This window comes from Microtus oregoni, unplaced genomic scaffold (assembly GCF_018167655.1).
Source record: "Microtus oregoni isolate MIOR12 unplaced genomic scaffold, Mior012 000062F_ref0000492, whole genome shotgun sequence".
In the NCBI taxonomy this organism is placed as follows: domain Eukaryota; kingdom Metazoa; phylum Chordata; class Mammalia; order Rodentia; family Cricetidae; genus Microtus; species Microtus oregoni.
Genome location: NW_024543872.1, coordinates 9,323,009 through 9,340,555, shown reverse-complemented (window position 1 = coordinate 9,340,555; position 17,547 = coordinate 9,323,009). Strand labels below are relative to the sequence as shown.

The 17,547-nt window shown below is 41.6% G+C and overlaps 1 protein-coding gene across 1 annotated transcript in view; it reads right to left on the bottom strand.

Moving 5' to 3' along the window:
* Positions 1-17,547, bottom strand: part of LOC121439637 (trifunctional enzyme subunit alpha, mitochondrial) — a 40,212-nt gene that overhangs the window by 10,410 nt on the left and 12,255 nt on the right. The window contains exons 7-11 of the mRNA XM_041640178.1: positions 16,011-16,113; positions 11,494-11,616; positions 10,896-11,014; positions 8,998-9,054; positions 751-860 (exon numbers count right to left, since the gene is read on the bottom strand). Coding sequence (XP_041496112.1) covers positions 751-860; positions 8,998-9,054; positions 10,896-11,014; positions 11,494-11,616; positions 16,011-16,113 — 512 coding nt within the window. The remainder of the gene's footprint in view (positions 1-750; positions 861-8,997; positions 9,055-10,895; positions 11,015-11,493; positions 11,617-16,010; positions 16,114-17,547) is intronic.

The following is a 17,547-nucleotide window of genomic DNA, read 5'->3' as shown; positions in this document are numbered from 1 at the left end:
CCCTGCAGCCACAATACTTCAGGCTCCTTACTAGTAGATTTTAGGTTTTTGCTTTTTTGTTTGTTTTGAGAGAGGGTCTTAGTAGCCTAGGTTGGCCTTGAACTCTTCCCGAAGAGGATGACCTTGAACTTCTGATCCTCCAGCCTTCACCTCCCGAGTTCAGGGATAAAAGTACCACATCGCCATACTTGGTTTGTGTGGTACTGGGAACTGAACTCCTGTACGCCCCGTAGGTATTTACTCACCGAGCTGAGTTACAGCTCCAGCAGTGGACCTTTGGTTTGGGAAGTAAGACCTACACCAGACCACTAGAAAATCATTATGAAATAAGAGAGTTCGATAGGGGCTGGAGAGATGGCTCAGTGGTTAAGAGCACTGGCTGCTCTTCCAGAGGACCCGGGTTTATCTCCCAGCACTCACAAGGCAGCTCATGACTGTCTGTACCTCTAGCTCCAGGGGCTCTGACCCCTCACACAGACATGAGTGCGGACAAAACACTAATGAACATAAAATGAAAAAAAAGAAAGAAAAGAAAGCTCCGTAAAGCTGGTAGAAGGACCTAGAGAACTCAGAGCATCTGAAAACAAGAATATACTTGGAATAAAGGTTCTCCTGTGCACAGGGCAGAAATAAAAGCTCTACTGTGTGCAGGGCAGAAGAAGCTGAGGACAAATCTGGTTCTGTGGACGTTCGATACCTACACACTTGGTGCAAAGCAAATGCACAGGCTTTCTAGGCAGGGCAGCTTACTGAACATTCTTCTGTGGTGCTCCAAATTTATTCTTCTTGCACAGGACCTGACCATTATAAAGTCCCATCAGTGCCTTCGATTCTTTGGTCAGCGCAAGCTCTCCGAATTTCTGAAAGGTAAAGGGAAGAAAGAAAGGTGGAACTTCAGGGTCTAGTAATGGGGATGCCTTCAGTTCATTCTCTGCAGAGCAGAGGCAACACCCCATGCCTCAGTTCCACAGGCATCTCAGTGAACCCGGGTGCAGCTTCAGCTCCCCTGCCACTGGTGTTCTCTTTATTGTCTATCCCCCTCTGGAGCACTTCTAACTTTGAAGGAGGTCTGCCTATCTATCTATCTATCTATCTATCTATCTATCTATCTATTTTTGGTTTTTTGATACAGGGTACTCTGTGTAGCCCTGGCTGTCCCTGGAACTTGCTTTGTAGAACAGGCTGAACCTTGAACTCACAGAGATCCTCCTGTTTCTGCCTCCCAAGTGCTGGGATTTGTGCGCCAGTACACCCAGCTTTGAAAGAGGTTTTTACTATAACTGAGCCCTCAGATTCTTTACAGCAGAGGAGTGGTAACTTTTGCCAATGATCTAGCCAGTGGTTCTCAACCTTCCTAACACTGTGTCCCTTTAATACAGTTCCTCATGTTTTGCTGATCCCCAACCATAAAATTATTGTTGTTGCTACTTCATAATTGTAATTCTGTTACTGTTATGAAGTCTAATGTAAATATCTGATATGACAGATTCAATGCAATGCCCATCAAAATCCCAGCAAAATTCTTCAAAGATCTTGAAAGAACGGTACTAAACTTCATATGGAAAAGCAAAAAACCCAGAATAGCCAAAACAATCCTGTACAATAAAAGAACTTTTGGATGCATCACAATCTCTGACTTCAAACTCTACTACAGAGCTACAGTACTGAAAACAGTCTGGTATTGGCATAAGAACAGACAGGAAGACCAATGAAACTGAATAGAAGACCCAGATATCAATGCACACATCTTCAAACACCTGATTTTTGACAAGGAAGCAAAAATGTTCATAGCAGTTTTGTTTATCATAGCCAGAACCTGGAAACAACCTAAATGCCCCTCAGCTGAAGAATGGATAAGGAAAATGTGGTACATTTACACAATGGAGTACTACACAGCAGAAAAAAAATAACGACAGCTTGAATTTTGCAGGAAAATGAATGGAGCTAGAAACATTATTTTCAGTAAAGTAACCCAGACCCAGAAAGACAATTATCACACGTACTCACTCATAGGCGGTTTTTAAACATAAAGCAAAGAAAGCCAGCCCACAAATCACAATCCCAGAGAACTCAGACAACAATGCGGACACTAAGAGAGACTAACATAGATCTAATCTACATGGGAAGTAGAAAAAGACAAGATTTCCTGAGTAAATTGGGAGCATGGGGACCTTGGCGGAGGGCTGAAGGGGGGAAGGGAAGGCAGGGAGGGAAACAAAGAAAAACGTAGAGCTCAGTAAATATCAATAAAAAAATATCTGATATGTACAACCCACAGGTTGAGAACCACTTGTCTAGAGTCTCAGGCCCAAATGGATCTTCACCACTGTCTGCAGTAACCCACTAGAGTGGAAGTCTAAAAGGTCCAGATGTTAAGGTCACACGCCTCACGGCAGAACTTGAGTGGAAAGTCCTGCCCACTGTGGTTCTCTGCACTGCAGCAGACAGTCTAGCACCATGCCCACTGCTATTTTAAAGTGTCCTAACAGTAAGAACGAGTCCCTTTGTAGTGGTTCCCGGAATAAAGGTTGGCATCTGGGTTTGATACAGTAGGGTGTGCACCATGATCTTGCCATTCCCTACTGTCATGCTTTCTTCACTCTTCAAATGGGAAAATGGATGCCTAGTTTACAACATTGTCATGGGGATTAATGAGAATACTAACAAAATGACTAGATTCTCAACGCTAGCTATTGTCAACACTGCTAGCACACACTGGTGAAATTATAGGGTTACAAATAGTCAAGAAAGAAACTCTCTAATAATATTGCTTACATACATAACAACATGAAATAATGGCCCACAGAATAAATTCTTTTTTTAAAATTTTCTTTCTTTCTTTCTTTCTTTCTTTATTAAAGATTTCTGCCTCCTCCCCGCCACCACCTCCCATTTCCCTCCCCTTCCTCCAATCAAGTCCCCCTCCCTCGTCAGCCCGAAAGCAATCAGGGTTCCCTGCCCTGTGGGAAGTCCAAGGACCACCCACCTCCAACCAGGTCTAGTAAGGTGAGCATCCAAACTGCCTAGGTTCCCACAAAACCAGTACGTGCAGTAGGATCAAAAACCCATTGCCTCCGGGCGATGGTGGCGCACGCCCTTAATCCCAGCACTCGGGAGGCAGAGGCAGGCGGATCTCTGTGAGTTCGAGGCCAGCCTGGTCTACAAGAGCTAGTTCCAGGACAGGAATCAAAAACTATGGAGAAACCCTGTCTTGAAAATTAAAAAACAAACAAACCCATTTCCATTGTTCTTGAGTTCTCAGTAGTCCTCATTGTCCGCTATGTTCAGCAAGTCCGGTTTTATCCCATGCTTTTTCAGACCCAGGCCAGCTGGCCTTGGTGAGTTCCCGATAGAACATCCCCATTGTCTCACTGTGTGGGTGCACCGCTCGCGGTTCTGAGTTCCTTGCTCATGCTCTCTCTCCTTCTGCTCTTGATTTGGACCTTGAGATTTCAGTCCGGTGCTCCAATGTGGGGTCTCTGTCTCTGTCTCCTTTCATCGCCTGATGAAGGTTAATATTCAGGAGGATGCCTATGTTTTTCTTTGGGTTCACCTTCTTATTTAGCTTCTCTAGGATCACGAATTATAGGCTCAATGTCCTTCCTTTATTTATGGCTAGAAACCAAATATGAGTGAGTACATCCCATGTTCCTCTTTTTGGGTCTGGCTTACCTCATTCAGGATAGTGTTTTCTATTTCCGTCCATTTGCATGCAAAATTCAAGAAGTCCTTGTTTTTTACTGCTGAGTAATACTCTAATATGTATATATTCCATACTTTCTTCATGCATTCTTCCGTTGAAGGGCATCTAGGTTGTTTCCAGGTTCTGGCTATTACAAACAATGCTGCTATGAACATAGTTGAGCATATACTTTTGTTGTATGATAGGGCCTCTCTTGGGTATATTCCCAAGAGTGGTATTGCTGAGTCCAGGGGTAGGTTGATCCCGAATTTCCTGAGAAACTGCCACACTGCTTTCCAAAGTGGTTGCACAAGTTTGCATTCCCACCAGCAATGGATGAGTGTACCCCTTTCTCCACAACCTCTCCAGCAAAGGCTATCATTGGTGTTTTTGATTTTAGCCATGCTGACAGGTGTAAGATGGTATCTTAAAGTTGTCTTGATTTGCATTTCCCTGATCGCTAAGGAAGTTGAGCATGATCTTAAGTGTCTTTTGGCCATTTGAACTTCTTCTGTTGAGAATTCTCTGTTCAGCTCAGTGCCCCATTTTATAATTGGGTTGATTAGCCTTTTACGGTCTAGTTTCTTGAGTTCTTTATATATTTTGGAGATCAGACCTTTGTCAGTTGCAGGGTTGGTGAAGATCTTCTCTCAGTCAGTGGGTTGCCTTTTTGTCTTAGTGACAGTGTCCTTTGCTTTACAGAAGCTTCTCAGTCTCAGGAGGTCCCATTTATTCAATGATGGCCTTAATGTCTGTGCTGCTGGGGTTATATGTAGGAAGTGGTCTCCTGTGCCCATGTGTTGTAGAGTACTTCCCACTTTCTCTTCTATCAGGTTCAGTGTGTTCAGACTGATATTGAGGTCTTTAATCCATTTGGACTTGGGTTTTGTGCATGGTGATAGATATGGATCTATTTTCATTCTTCTACAGGTTGACTTCCAGTTTTGCCAGCACAATTTGTTGAAGATGCTCTCTTTTTTCCATAATATACTTTTAGCTCCTTTATTGAAAATCAGGTGTTCATAGGTTTGTGGGTTAAAGCCCGGGTCTTCTATTCGATTCCATTGGTTGACTTCTCTGTTTTTATGCCAATACCAAGCTGTTTTCAATACTGTAGCTCTGTAATAGAGTTTGAAGTCAGGGATGGTAATGCCTCCAGACGATCTTTTATTGTATAAGATTGTTTTGGCTATCCTGGGTTTTTTGTTTTTCCATATAAAGTTGATTATTGTCTTTTTCAGATCTGTGAAGAATTTTGATGGGGATTGCATTGAATCTATAGATTGCTTTTGGTAGAATTGCCATTTTTACTATGTTGATCCTCCCAATCCAAGAGCAAGGGAGATCCTTCCATTTTCTGGTGTCCTCTTCAATTTCTTTCTTCAAAGACTTAAAGTTCTTGTCAAATAGATCTTTCACTTCCTTGGTCAGAGTTACCCCAAGATATTTTATGCTATTTGTGGCTATCATGAAAGGTGATGCTTCTCTGATTTCCCTCTCTGCTTCCTTGTCCTTAGTTTATAGGAAGGCAACTGATTTTTTGGAATTGATCTTGTATCCTGCCACATTACCAAAGGTGTCTATCAGCTGTAGGAGTTCTTTGGTAGAGTTTTTGGGGTCGCTTATGTATATTATCATATCATCTGCAAATAACGAAAGCTTAACTTCTTCCTTTCCAATACGAATCCCCTTGATCCCCTTATATTGTCTTATTGCTATTGCTAGAACTTCAAGCACTATATTGAAGAGGTATGGAGAGAGTGGACATCCTTGTCGTGTTCCTGATTTTAGGGGGATGGCTTTGAGTTTTTCTCCGTTTAATTTAATGTTAGCTGTCGGCTTGCTGTAAATAGCTTTTATTATATTTAGGTATGACCCTTGTATCCCTAATCTTTCCAAGACCTTTATCATAAAGGGGTGTTGAATTTTGTCGAATGCTTTTTCAGCATCTAATGAAATGATCATATGGTTTTTTTCTTTCAGTTTATTTATATGGTGGATTACATTGATAGATTTGCGTATGTTGAACCAGCCCATCATCTCTGGGATGAAGCCTACTTGATCATGATGGATAATTTTTCTAATGTGTTCTTGGATTCGGTTTGCCAGTATTTTATTGAGAATTTTTGCGTCAATGTTCATAAGTGAGATTGGCCTGTAATTCCTTTTCTTGGTTGGGTTTTTGTGTGGTTTTGGTATCAGGGTAACTGTAGCTTCATAAAAGGTATTTGGCAATGACTCTTCTGTTTCTATATTGTGAAATACATTAAGGAGTATAGGTATTAGCTCTTCTTGGAAGTTCTGGTAGAATTCTGCATTGAAACCATCTGGTCCTGGGCTTTTTTTGGAAGGGAGATTTTTGATAACAGTTTCTAATTCTTCGCGACTAACAGGTCTATTTAGATTGTTCACCTGGTCTTGGTTTAGCTTTGGTATATGGTACTTATCCAAAAAAATGTCCATTTCTTTTGCATTTTCCAGTTTTGTGGCATACAGGCTCTTGTAGTAAGATCTAATGATTCTCTGAATTTCCTCTGTGTCTGTGGTTATGTCCCCCTTTTCATTTCTGATCTTATTTATTTGCGTGTTCTCTCTCTGTCGTTTAATTAGTTTGTATAGGAGTTTGTTGATCTTGTTGATTTTCTCCAAGAACCAACTTTTTGTTTCATTGATTCTTTGGACTGTTTTCTGTGTTTCTATTTTGTTGATTTCAGCCCTCAGTTTGATTATTTCCAGTTTTCTACTCCTCCTGGGCACGTCTGCTTCTTTTTTTTCTAGAGCTTTCAGGTGTGCTGTTAAGTCCCCAATGTATGCTTTCTCCGTTTTCTTTAAGTGGGCACTTAGTGCTATGAACTTTCCTCTTAGCACTGCTTTCATCATGTCCCATAGGTTTGAGTATGTTGTCTCTTTATTTTCATTAAATTCAAGGAAGACTTTAATTTCTTTCTTAATTTCTTCCTTGACCCAGGTGTGGTTCAGTAGTTGACTGTTCAGTTTCCATGAGTTTGTCGGCTTTCTGGGGGTAGCATTGTTGTTGCCTTCTAACTTTAATCCGTGGTGATCTGGTAAGACACAGTGGACACTGATATTTTTTTTGTATCTGTGGAGGTTTCCTTTGTTTCCGAGTATGTGGTCAATTTTTGAGAAGGTTCCATGAGCTGCAGAGAAGAAGGTATATTCTTTCCTATTTGGGTGGAGTGTTCTATAGATGTCTGTTAAGTCCATTTGCTTCATTACCTCGAACAATTCTCTTAATTCTCTATTAGGTTTCTGTCTGATTGACCTGTCCATTGGTGAGAGAGGTGTGTTGAAGTCTCCTACTACTAGTGTGTGTGGTTTGATGTCTGCCTTGAGTTCTAGTAATATTTCTTTTACATAAGTGGGTGCTTTTATATTAGGGGCCTAAATATTCAGGATTGAGACTTCATCCTGATGAATTGTTCCTGTTATGAGTATAAAGTGTCCATCTCGATCTCTTCTGATTGATTTTAGTTTGAAGTCAATTTTGTTAGAAATTAGTATGGCCACACCTGCTTTTTGCTTAGGACCATTTGCTTGAAAAACCTTTTCCCAACCCTTTACTCTGAGTAGATGCCTGTCTTTGTGGTTGAGATGTGTTTCTTGCAAACAGCAGAATGTTGGATCCTGTTTTCGTATCCAATCTCTTAGCCTGTGCCCTTTTATAGGTGAATTGAGCCCATTAATATTAAGTGATATTAATGACCAGTGGTTGTTTACTCCGGTTATTCTTATTGTTTTTTGTAGTAGAGTTTGTGTGTCTCCCTTCTTTGAGTTGTGCTAGTGAAGGGTTGCTAGATGCCTGAGTTATTGTAGGCAGTGTTGGCAATGTTGGATTCCTTAGGTTGTGATTTTCCTTCTATTACTTTCTGTAGGGCTGGATTTGTGGCTACGTATTGTTTAGATTTGTTCTTCCTAGAATGTCTTGTTTTCTCCATTGATAGTGAACGATAGCTTGGCTGGGTATAGTAGTTTGGGTTTGCATCCTTGGTCTCTTAGTTCACAGAATAAATTCTATACTTAATCCTGAGAAAGCATGTTCTATTTGGTAAACCAGTAGATTTCAAATTATGGGTAACATCCATCATGTCATGAATTCAATAGGCTTGATAAGTGGTTTTATATAAAAAGCGTTTATATATATATATACACAAACACACACACACACGTCATGTACAGCCGCTCCTTGGAATCTATGTAAACACTGGTTTCAGGACCTCAGGAGAGTCATAATCCACAAATAAATCCTCAAGTTCTTTACATAAAATACAGTATATGCACATCCTCTGTATTTCAAGTTGACTCTAGATTACCTAAAACACCTAATACAAGATATTATATATACTTAGTTGCTAAAATTTTTATATGTATATAATACATTGATCATATCTACCCATTGCCCCCTTTCCCCTCCCATTCTCTTGTGATCCCCTCTTGATCCCAACAATCCTCCTTCCTGAACATTTCTGTTCAGTGGTTGGATGCAAGAGTGTAGATGTGGGAGGACCAACTGCATGCAGTGAGGACAGCTACTCAGTTCTGAGACAGAGGCTTCTACTGCTCTGTACATACATATGTGTGTGGATCTGGTTATGATGCTTAAAATATGAGGAATGCATGAAAAATACCCATGAGATATGGTTTTCTAGCGCTTTCTCTAAGCTCTTTTGATTACTTTTTGTCCTATTATCAAATTCTTCAATGATTGCATAAAACTTAAATTACCCATCACTCCCTTAAATCTGGCGTACCATTATTAACTTTCGAGAAAAGCGAAAGGGGCGATACTGGTCGACATGTGCTTCTTTGTTTCTGAGCGCAAGACAGTTTTCTTCTCTAATTTACCAAAAATGTTGCATCTCTAAGTCTCAGTAAGCAATATATATGTATATGTAAATCAGTGCTTGCTTTTTCCTTTTTCTCTGTGGTACTTGGGTTGGACCTAGGGCCTTGCACCTGCCAAACATAATTGCTTTGCACTGACCTACATCTCAGCCCTCAATGTATGCATTCTGTCACAACAAAATCAGCCGGAGTGCAGACTGGAGTCATTCTGGTGATAGGTTCTGAAGCGACTGGCTGCTCTTGTTCTCATCACACCCTCATTACGGAGCACTTTCAAGCATCTGTAGAAACTATCCCATTTCTCAGAAGAATAACCACCGGAAGAAAAGAAGTGTGAGCTTTCTTATATAGTCTGTTTTTTACATATAGTATAGTTTATGTATATACATTTTCAGCTTTAAACACAGCTATAGGTCTTTAGTTTTCTACAGTTAAATTGGAGATAATTTTACCTGTGATTCAGCAAGATAACCAGCGTCATCTCCTTGCTCGAGTCCAGCCTTCACAACCTAAAAGCCACAAATGTGATTGTTTAGTGCTGGAACAGAATGGCTAATGTAAAATAATGCTGAATAAAATAGCAGTGTGATCAGGCTTCCAAGAGTAGGCCACTCATCCAGCTTTGTGAGGGCAGGAAAGGAACGGAATGCCAGCTGCTCTGGACTGAAGCACCTGTGTCTGAGGCTGCTGCTGAACCGGGGAGGAAAGAGAACCTCAAGCTATTTCTCTAGATTCTTTCTAAAGACAGTGCTCTCTGTTTGCTTCTCTGTGCTTTCCGTGTGTGTGCGTGCGTGATCTTATTAGTTACGTTAACCTGGAACTCTGTACAACTCAACTTTATATCTGGGGTAAGCGCTGTCCCATGTAACAAAGAAATGACCCCTCGGACCAGGCGGTGGTGGTGCACCCCTTGAATTCCAGCACTAGGGAGGCACAGGTGGATCTCTGTGAGTTTGAGGTCTACAAAGCAACTTCTAGGTCAGCCAGGGCTACACAGAGAAACCCTGTCTAGTAGCTGACTAGTAGCTCATTTTGTCACTCTAATCCTCTTTGACCCTTGACCATGTACAGGACCAATTACATTGTTGATAACCTTCTCAAATCTAACCTCAGTCTGCCCTGCTAGAGACACCCCACTGTTCACTGTTAAAAGTGGGTTTCACTGAATGCTCCTTCACCAGCCTCATGCTGCCCATCCTGCCTGGCCTGACTCTCCCTTCCCCTACGCTGCACTCCCTTTTCAGGCCGGACCCCAGAGTCTCTTCCTCATCTCATGACTGTGCAGTACTGCCTGCTGTTTCATATCTTGTATGGCTATCGGCCTTACCACACATATTTAATTGCCCCAGCCCAGACTGTTAAGATGAAAGCAGATGTGTGTGTCATGTTTCATCTTATTTTCCTACAGTGCTGGGGACTCAATCTAGAGGCTTCTACAAGCCAGACAAAGGGTCTGTCAGAGATCCAACCCTAGTCCATGTTTCATGTCTTAGTAGTCTCCTGTCTTCTACTCAAAATGTACTCTCTAATGGATGCATTCACCAGTTTTTGTTGGTTTTTGTTTTTTTGGTTGTTTGGTTTGTTTGAGACAGTCTCTCTATCCTATAATTCTCCATGTAGACCAAGCTGGTTTTGAATTTGGAGATCTGCCTGCCTCTGCCTCTCAGAATGCTAGGATTATGTACCACACTGTTTTTTTTGTTTTTGTTTGTTTGTTTTTAAGACAGGGTCTCCATATAGCTCTGCATTTTCCAATTCTGATTACACATTCTTGAATTTTCCAGTCTGGAAAGCTCTAAGTTTTAAAGATTTTAAAATTAATTTCAAGTATTTTAAATTTAAAGACCGTTTAATTATCTTCCTTCATCTTTTCATGCTGCCTCTATATCATTAGGTCTTCGTAATAAATAGAGAAGTGGAATGTCTTTTTAGAAAATTATCATTAGCTGGGCATAGTGGCGCACACCTTTAATCCCAGAACTTGGGAGGCAGAAGCAGGAGAACTTTTGTGAGTATGAGGCCAGCATGGTGTACAAGGAAAGTTCCAGGACAGCCAGGCCTACATGGAGAAACTCTGTCTCGAAAATCAAATCAAATCAAAACAAATAAATAAACAAGAATTTCGTACTGACTGGGCAATACGAAAATCCTAGCACTTAGGAGACAGAGGCAGGTTGATCTCTGAGTTTCAGGCCAGTCTGGTCTACACAGAGCTACACAGTGAGATTCCTTCTCAAGAAGTAAAACACAAACAAAAAGTACTGATGTACATTGTTTAGAATCACAACAGAGTACTGCTTCACCAAAGAGGAAGAAACATGGAGAAGGTGGGTACGCAGGGCAGACTCACATCGATTATTTTCAGGGGTGCAGGATAAAGGCCTTTGGTCTGCTTTTTCACCTTTTCTTCAACTGTTTTGTAAATCTGTTGTCTGACAAACGGAATAGTCATGGCATATGACGTCAGCTCTGTAAGGTAAAACGTAGTTATTCACCGACATGAACCAGGGCTCCCTTGTCCATTTGCTCTGCAGACTCCACAGCAATGGAGTATTCTAGCCACATGAAGGAACACAATCTTAATGTCAGCCTCTACAATGCACTGTCTTAACGGGCTTTAGTTACTTGTTCCGTGTTAAGGTTAAGGCCTGCTCTGGGGACTGCAGCTTTATTATACTATTAAAATCCACTTTTGTATTAATGTTAAAAGTCTTCCAAAATAACAAGCCTTTAAACAATGGCTTTAACAGTCAGTATCAGGTTGAGGATTTGACCATAGGCACAGTGGTGCTCTTTAAGGCTGACTTCATACAGCATAGATAATACATTTACCCCTCTCTCTTTTCTTTTTAGGCAGCGTCTCTCACAGTCCAGCTGGGCTCATTCTGAACCCAGTAAAGCTGGGGAAGGAAGAAGCCCTGCTGTGTGCTGCTAACAAAGACACTTACTATCCATCAGGCCTTTGCTTTGCTTTGCAGAGACCTTCCGATCAGCCAGGCCTTTGGCAAAAGTAATTGCAACCTCTTCTAGGTATTCAATTGTCCTTTCCTCTGAAGATTTTATTCCTGGTCCTGTAAAAACAGAATAAAATAATAACAACAAAATGATTGCAAGGACTGGAATGTAAATCAAGCTTGGGCCAGTCTGAAGCAGAGGAGACCTCCCACACAGCCCTCCTTTCACAATGGAGTGCTAAGCTCTGTGGGAACTCTGGACACAAATGTGAACAAGGTGCACCAGTGCGCTCTAAGTAGAAGAAAGGTCTCAAACACTGTCAGTCTGTCTTATGCTTTAACAGGATGTGGTAGGTCTTGTGTGGCCTATATTCCTAGTGCAGAACTAGAAGAAAATAAAAGACCCGAGTAAACTGTAAACTATTTATAAGGTTCTGCAGAAACCTGAGGACTAAAGTTGTGGAAAAGGAACAGCCTATCTTTGGCCATGATTGGTCAATTGCTCCCTGGTGCGTCCTTACCCTTGGGGCATGGACTAACTGGGCTACTCGACTTGGCTCGAGCCAAAGGCTGTTACTAGGGGGAAATAAGACATCAGAGCTCTGGGGTCACACAGAACAGATTAGAAGGAAGAGGAATACAAGGCCAGTTTCCCTGATGGGACAGCAGTGAGAGGTTCAAATGGCTGGTTCAGAAAGGTGGTGGGATCTCCGGTCCACAAAGTACTTGTCCACAGAACGGGGCTGCAACAATATGCAGCTGTGTTTATGTCAACTCAACACAAGGGAAAATCATCTGGAGGAGGGAACCTCAAGAAAATGCCTCCATGAGATGGGGCTGTAGGCAAGCCTGTAGGGCATTTTCTTAATTAGTGATCGATGAGGGAGGGCCCAGTCCATTGTGGGTGGTGCTGTCTCTGGGCAGGTGGTTCTGGGATCTCTAAGAAAGGAGAATGAGCAAGCCAGGAAGCAGCACTCCACCATGGCCTCAGCACCAGCTCCAGCCTCCAGGTTCCTGCCCTGAGTGAGTTCCTGTCCTCGCTGTTTCCCATGATGACTATGGAACTGTGGGTGAAATAAACCCTTTCCTCCCCAGCTTGGATTTGGTCAGTGTATTTCATCACAGTAATTGTGATCCTAACTAAGACAGCAACTAACTTCCCACTTATAGCACCTGCTAGCTTGTGAACCTGTAGGAAGCAGGAATTAGACTATGTGTGCAGCTCAGGGGTATATGGTTAGCATGTGTGAGGCTTCGTTCCACCCTTAGCACCCCAAAACAAACAAAAAAGTGGCAAAGCTGAGAAATCCAAAGAACAGAATTTATGGGCTATGAAGACAGACCCCATCCACATTCTCTATTGAAAGTCTGCACGACTACACGGGAAGAAGCGGCTGGAGTGTAAAAAGGCATCTACACTCCCAAAGTACTTGGGAACAAGATCTCAAGAGGAAAAGTTTACTACAAATGTACAACTACTCCTCTAGTAAGACGGCTGTCCTGTCTGACTAGAGACAGACCCAAGTGGAGAAGGGGGAACCAGAACAAAATTTTTAACTTCAAAATGGCCAAGACTCAGAGAATCCAGAAAAGTCAATAGCATCATAATCTGACAGGGTGGCCACGGTCACTAGACTGTACGCAGAATGCTGCTGAGCATGCAGTAACAACAGGTCTACCCAGGGGGCCAGCTTTGGCCAGCACTGTGCAGCACATCCACGAAAGACCACTCCAGAAGCACAAAAAGAACACCAGCACAGGACGGCTGGTGGCCTACACCTTTTAGGAACAAAGGCCATCCTACTAGGTGAAGAACTATGACCAGCTGAGGTTCTCCCTGAGGGTAAGAATGTGACACTGGGAAGATGGCATGGGAAACACTGCCTTCCTTATGCCACACTTGGAGTGTGGCCAGTGCACCACAGTCCTCGAGGGAGGTACAGATAAGGACAGGTCTCCTGGGATGGCAATGGTCTCACTCATATGTTCATTCCTAGCCCGTATACTTTCCATCCTAGGTCTCTTGGCCTTAGGACATTAGCTGTACTAAGAGAAAAAGAATCTTAAAGACTTTCCCCTACTTCCATGCCATTTCCTCTGCCAGGCTCCACAAAGTCTGCTTGTTCAAGGCTTCCTCAGCAGTCAGGTGACCCCTCACAACCACGTGTAACTCTGGCTTCATGGGAGCCAATGCCCTCTTCTGGCCCCCAGAGGTACCTGAACACATACGATAGGATACTCATACATAGACAGACAGACAGGCAGACACACACACATACACAAAACCTCAAAAAACAAAAACAAGGGGCTAGAGTGCTGGCTCAGCGGTTGAGAGCACTCGCTGTTCTTGCAGAGGAACGGGGTTTGAGTCCTAGCACCCACACAGTGGTTTACAATTATAGTCCAGTGCTCTCTTCTGACCCCTGCGGGTACCAGTCACACATGTGCACAGAAATACACGCAAGCAAAACATTCATAAGAAAATAAGTAAGTCTAAAATAATAAAAAATTAAACAAACAACAAAGAAACCCGAAACAAACCCTAAAACTATCTTAGTCAGAACAAAAACCAAAACAAAAGAAAAAATAACAATCCACCAACCCCATATATGGCTTTATGGTTAAGTACGTTAGGTATTTAAGTAAGAAGAAATATCAATTCTATACAAAAATTTCCAGAAAACAAGAGAAAGAGATATTCCACAACTAATTTTATGAGGCCAGCATTACCCCGATACTAACATCATGCAAATACTGTAAGGAAACATAATTAGTCACGACACCATTAACTTTCTTTGCCAGGCAAAAAAATCACTTATAAAATTTTAGGTGATTAGGACTGAAGAGATGGCTCAGAGGTTAAGAGCACTGACTGCTCTTCCAGAGGTCCTGAGTTTAATTCCCAGCAACCACATGGTGGCTCATAACCATCTGTAATGAGATTTGGTGCCCTCTTCTGGCCTGTGGGCATACATGGAGGCAGGATGTTGTATACACAATAAATAAATAAATAAATCTTTAAACAAATTTTTTTAGGTGATCAAACCAGCAATTTGTAAAAAGGATAATGTGTTATCTTTAAGTGGAGTTTACTTCAGGGGCAAAGGCTAGCTCAATATCACCATTAGTTTGTCTGTGTGTGTGTGTGTGTGTTTGTATACATGTATCATGTGCTCACATGCCATGGCTCCCATGTGGTGGTCAAAGGATAATTTTGTGGAGTTCGTTCTTTCCTTCAAAACTTTATATTGTTTCCAAGGTCAAATTCAGGTCACCAGATTTGTGTGGCAAATGTCTTTACCAGCTAGGCCATCTCTCTCTGCCCCTAGAGATTTTTATTATTTTGGTATTTTGGAGATTTTTGTGGATCATGCTACTGGCTTGGTATCTAACACCTTTCTGATTTAAAAAGCACAAAGATTTCCTCCTTTGCTCTCTTCTGAAAGTGTTCTGGTTTTGTCTCTTGGACATTGGTCTACGGTTCACTTTAAGTTAGAATTTACATGCAGTGCCTTTTTTCTTTTGCTACCAGTACCCAAAGTTCTGCACCGTCTGTTAAGAAAATTATTCTAGCCATGTGGATCTTAGAAATTAAACTCAGGTCCCTGGGCATCTCAATAGCTCCTGTTTATTTTCTTGAGGTATGGTCTCACTATGCAGCTCTGGCTTAGAACTTTCTACACTATGTGGCCTAAGGTGGCTGAAACTCATGATTCATTTGTTTCAATCTTTAAATGCTGGATTACAAGCATAAACCACCACACTGAGCCTTAAGTAATAGCTTAATAATGATATTTAAGACATACCAGGAGATGAATGTACATTTTAGAGGTTTCTACTGCTAGCAGAAATTGCATGAAAGTAGCACATAAGTAGATACCATATATTAACATTCTGAGGTTGGCTCTTTCCTGTGCTTATTATTATTAAAACACAGGGTGGGGATGTAGCTCAGTGATAGAGTACTGGCCCAGCGTGCAGAAGACCCTGGTTTGATCCCACATGCTCCAAACAAAAATAAAAACAATAAATAAAACAAAGATCCTCCCACCAGGGACTAAGGGAGGCTTACACATGGACAGTAATAACAGCTAATTTATAATTAAACACTAATGATTGAACTGATTCCTATATTCCTGATATCCATATAATCAAAAAATAAATAGAAACCAGGGTGGTGGTTAAAATGATTTAGTATTAGCCGGGCAGTGGTGGCATATGCCTTTAATCCCAGCACTTGGGAGGCAGAGGTAGGCGGATCTCTGTAAGTCTGAGGCCAGCCTGGGCTACAAGAGCTAGTTCCAGGACACACTCCAAAGCTACAGAGAAACCCTGTCTCGAAAAACCAAAAGAAAAAATGATTTAGTATTAGCTCTCAGAAAATGTCACTCCTAAAATACCGTTACTTCTTAAGAGTTTTGAGTTTCATCCTAACTAATATTCAAGTGATCAAATCCTTCAGGAAATAAACAACTCTATAAGACCCAATTCTGAGTCATTCTAACACTTACCCAGGGGTTCCACCAACTGGTCAACCAATCCCATTTTCTTTGCTCTGTCTGCACGAATGTTTCTACCAGTCAGCATCATGTCAAACGCAGCAGGAACACCCACCTAACATGCAAGTGAGAGCCAGGGCACAGGGGGAAAATGAGGGTGGAAGTTAGTTTACAAATCATAAGTGAGCAAACTTTTGAAGAAACGTGGGGCTGGGAGGGGCTCAGTGGGTAAAGATGCTTGCTGTCAAGGCTGACACCCTGAGTTTAATTCCTGGAACTCTCTTGGCAAGAGAGAACTGATTCCTGAAACATGTCCTCTGACCTCCATGTGTGCACCCTTGCACACGTGTGCATGAACATGCAATATAATAATAAACATAATCTTTTTTTAAAATAAGGAGAAAAGTCAAACCAGTTTTGTTTTGAAGACAGGGTTTCTTTGTGTAGCCCTGGATGTCCTAGAACTAACTCTGTAGACCACAGCTTTATGTTCTTTTATCAGCAAATTAAATTTTATATACTTACACACTTTTAAGCTTTGAGATTATGTCCAGTTGAAGAAAAAAATGCTTTTATAATATATTTTAAATTCAATAGCATAAGGAACTGGAGAGGTGGAGAATTCATTTTATATGAACTAAAATTGTAGACTGTCATTCTCAATTTGTTTTCCATCATTTATACAGTATTTAAAACTAGGGCTGAGGTTGTAGCTCAGTGGTAGTCTTTGCTCGGCATGCATAAGACCATGGGTTCAATTTTCAGAAAAATAATGCTGAGAATTAACAATGCAGCTCAACTGATACAGTATTGTAGAAAACTGATCTCTAGCCAAGTGTATGGTTTGTTCCATATCGTGGAAAGCTGAGGCAGGAGAATGGTAGACTCAAGGTGTGTCTGAGTTGTAGAGAAGACTCTGATTCAGAACAAAACAACAACAACAAACAAAACCAAACCAGCTAGGTATGGAGGCTTACACCTATAATCCTAGTACTCAGGAGGCAGAAGCAAAAGAATCTCTGAGATCTAGGCCAGCCTGGTCTACACAGTGAAGTCAGGACTACATAAAGAGACCCTGGCTTAAAAAAACAAACAAGCAAGCAACCAAAAACAATAACAAAAAAAAAGCATAAAAACAAAAATGAAAGAACTCCTAGTAATGTAAGTAAATGAAATTCAACAAAACTTTTTGTGTCAAGACATCTTCTAGACAATTCTTACAAAGAAATGTGTATTATTTATTTTGATAACTAGATTGGTATGTGTTATTTCAGACTCAGGAGGGTGAGGCAGGGGACAGACAAGAGTTTGAGGCCAGTCTAGGCTACAGGATGAAGCTTTTGATCAAAATCAAAACCAACCAAATGAAACAAAACCTTCCTTTCCCCATTTGCACTTGTGTGGGCTTCTAGGCTCAGCTGCTCCACTGTGCCCTTCTCACTGAGAAGTCTACAGTGCTGGGCGCTGCGAGGCTCTGCCCTCTGCTTTGATAGGAAATCCCTCCGCAGCCTCCAGGGATGACTCTCCTTCTCCTTTCCTAGAAATTCAG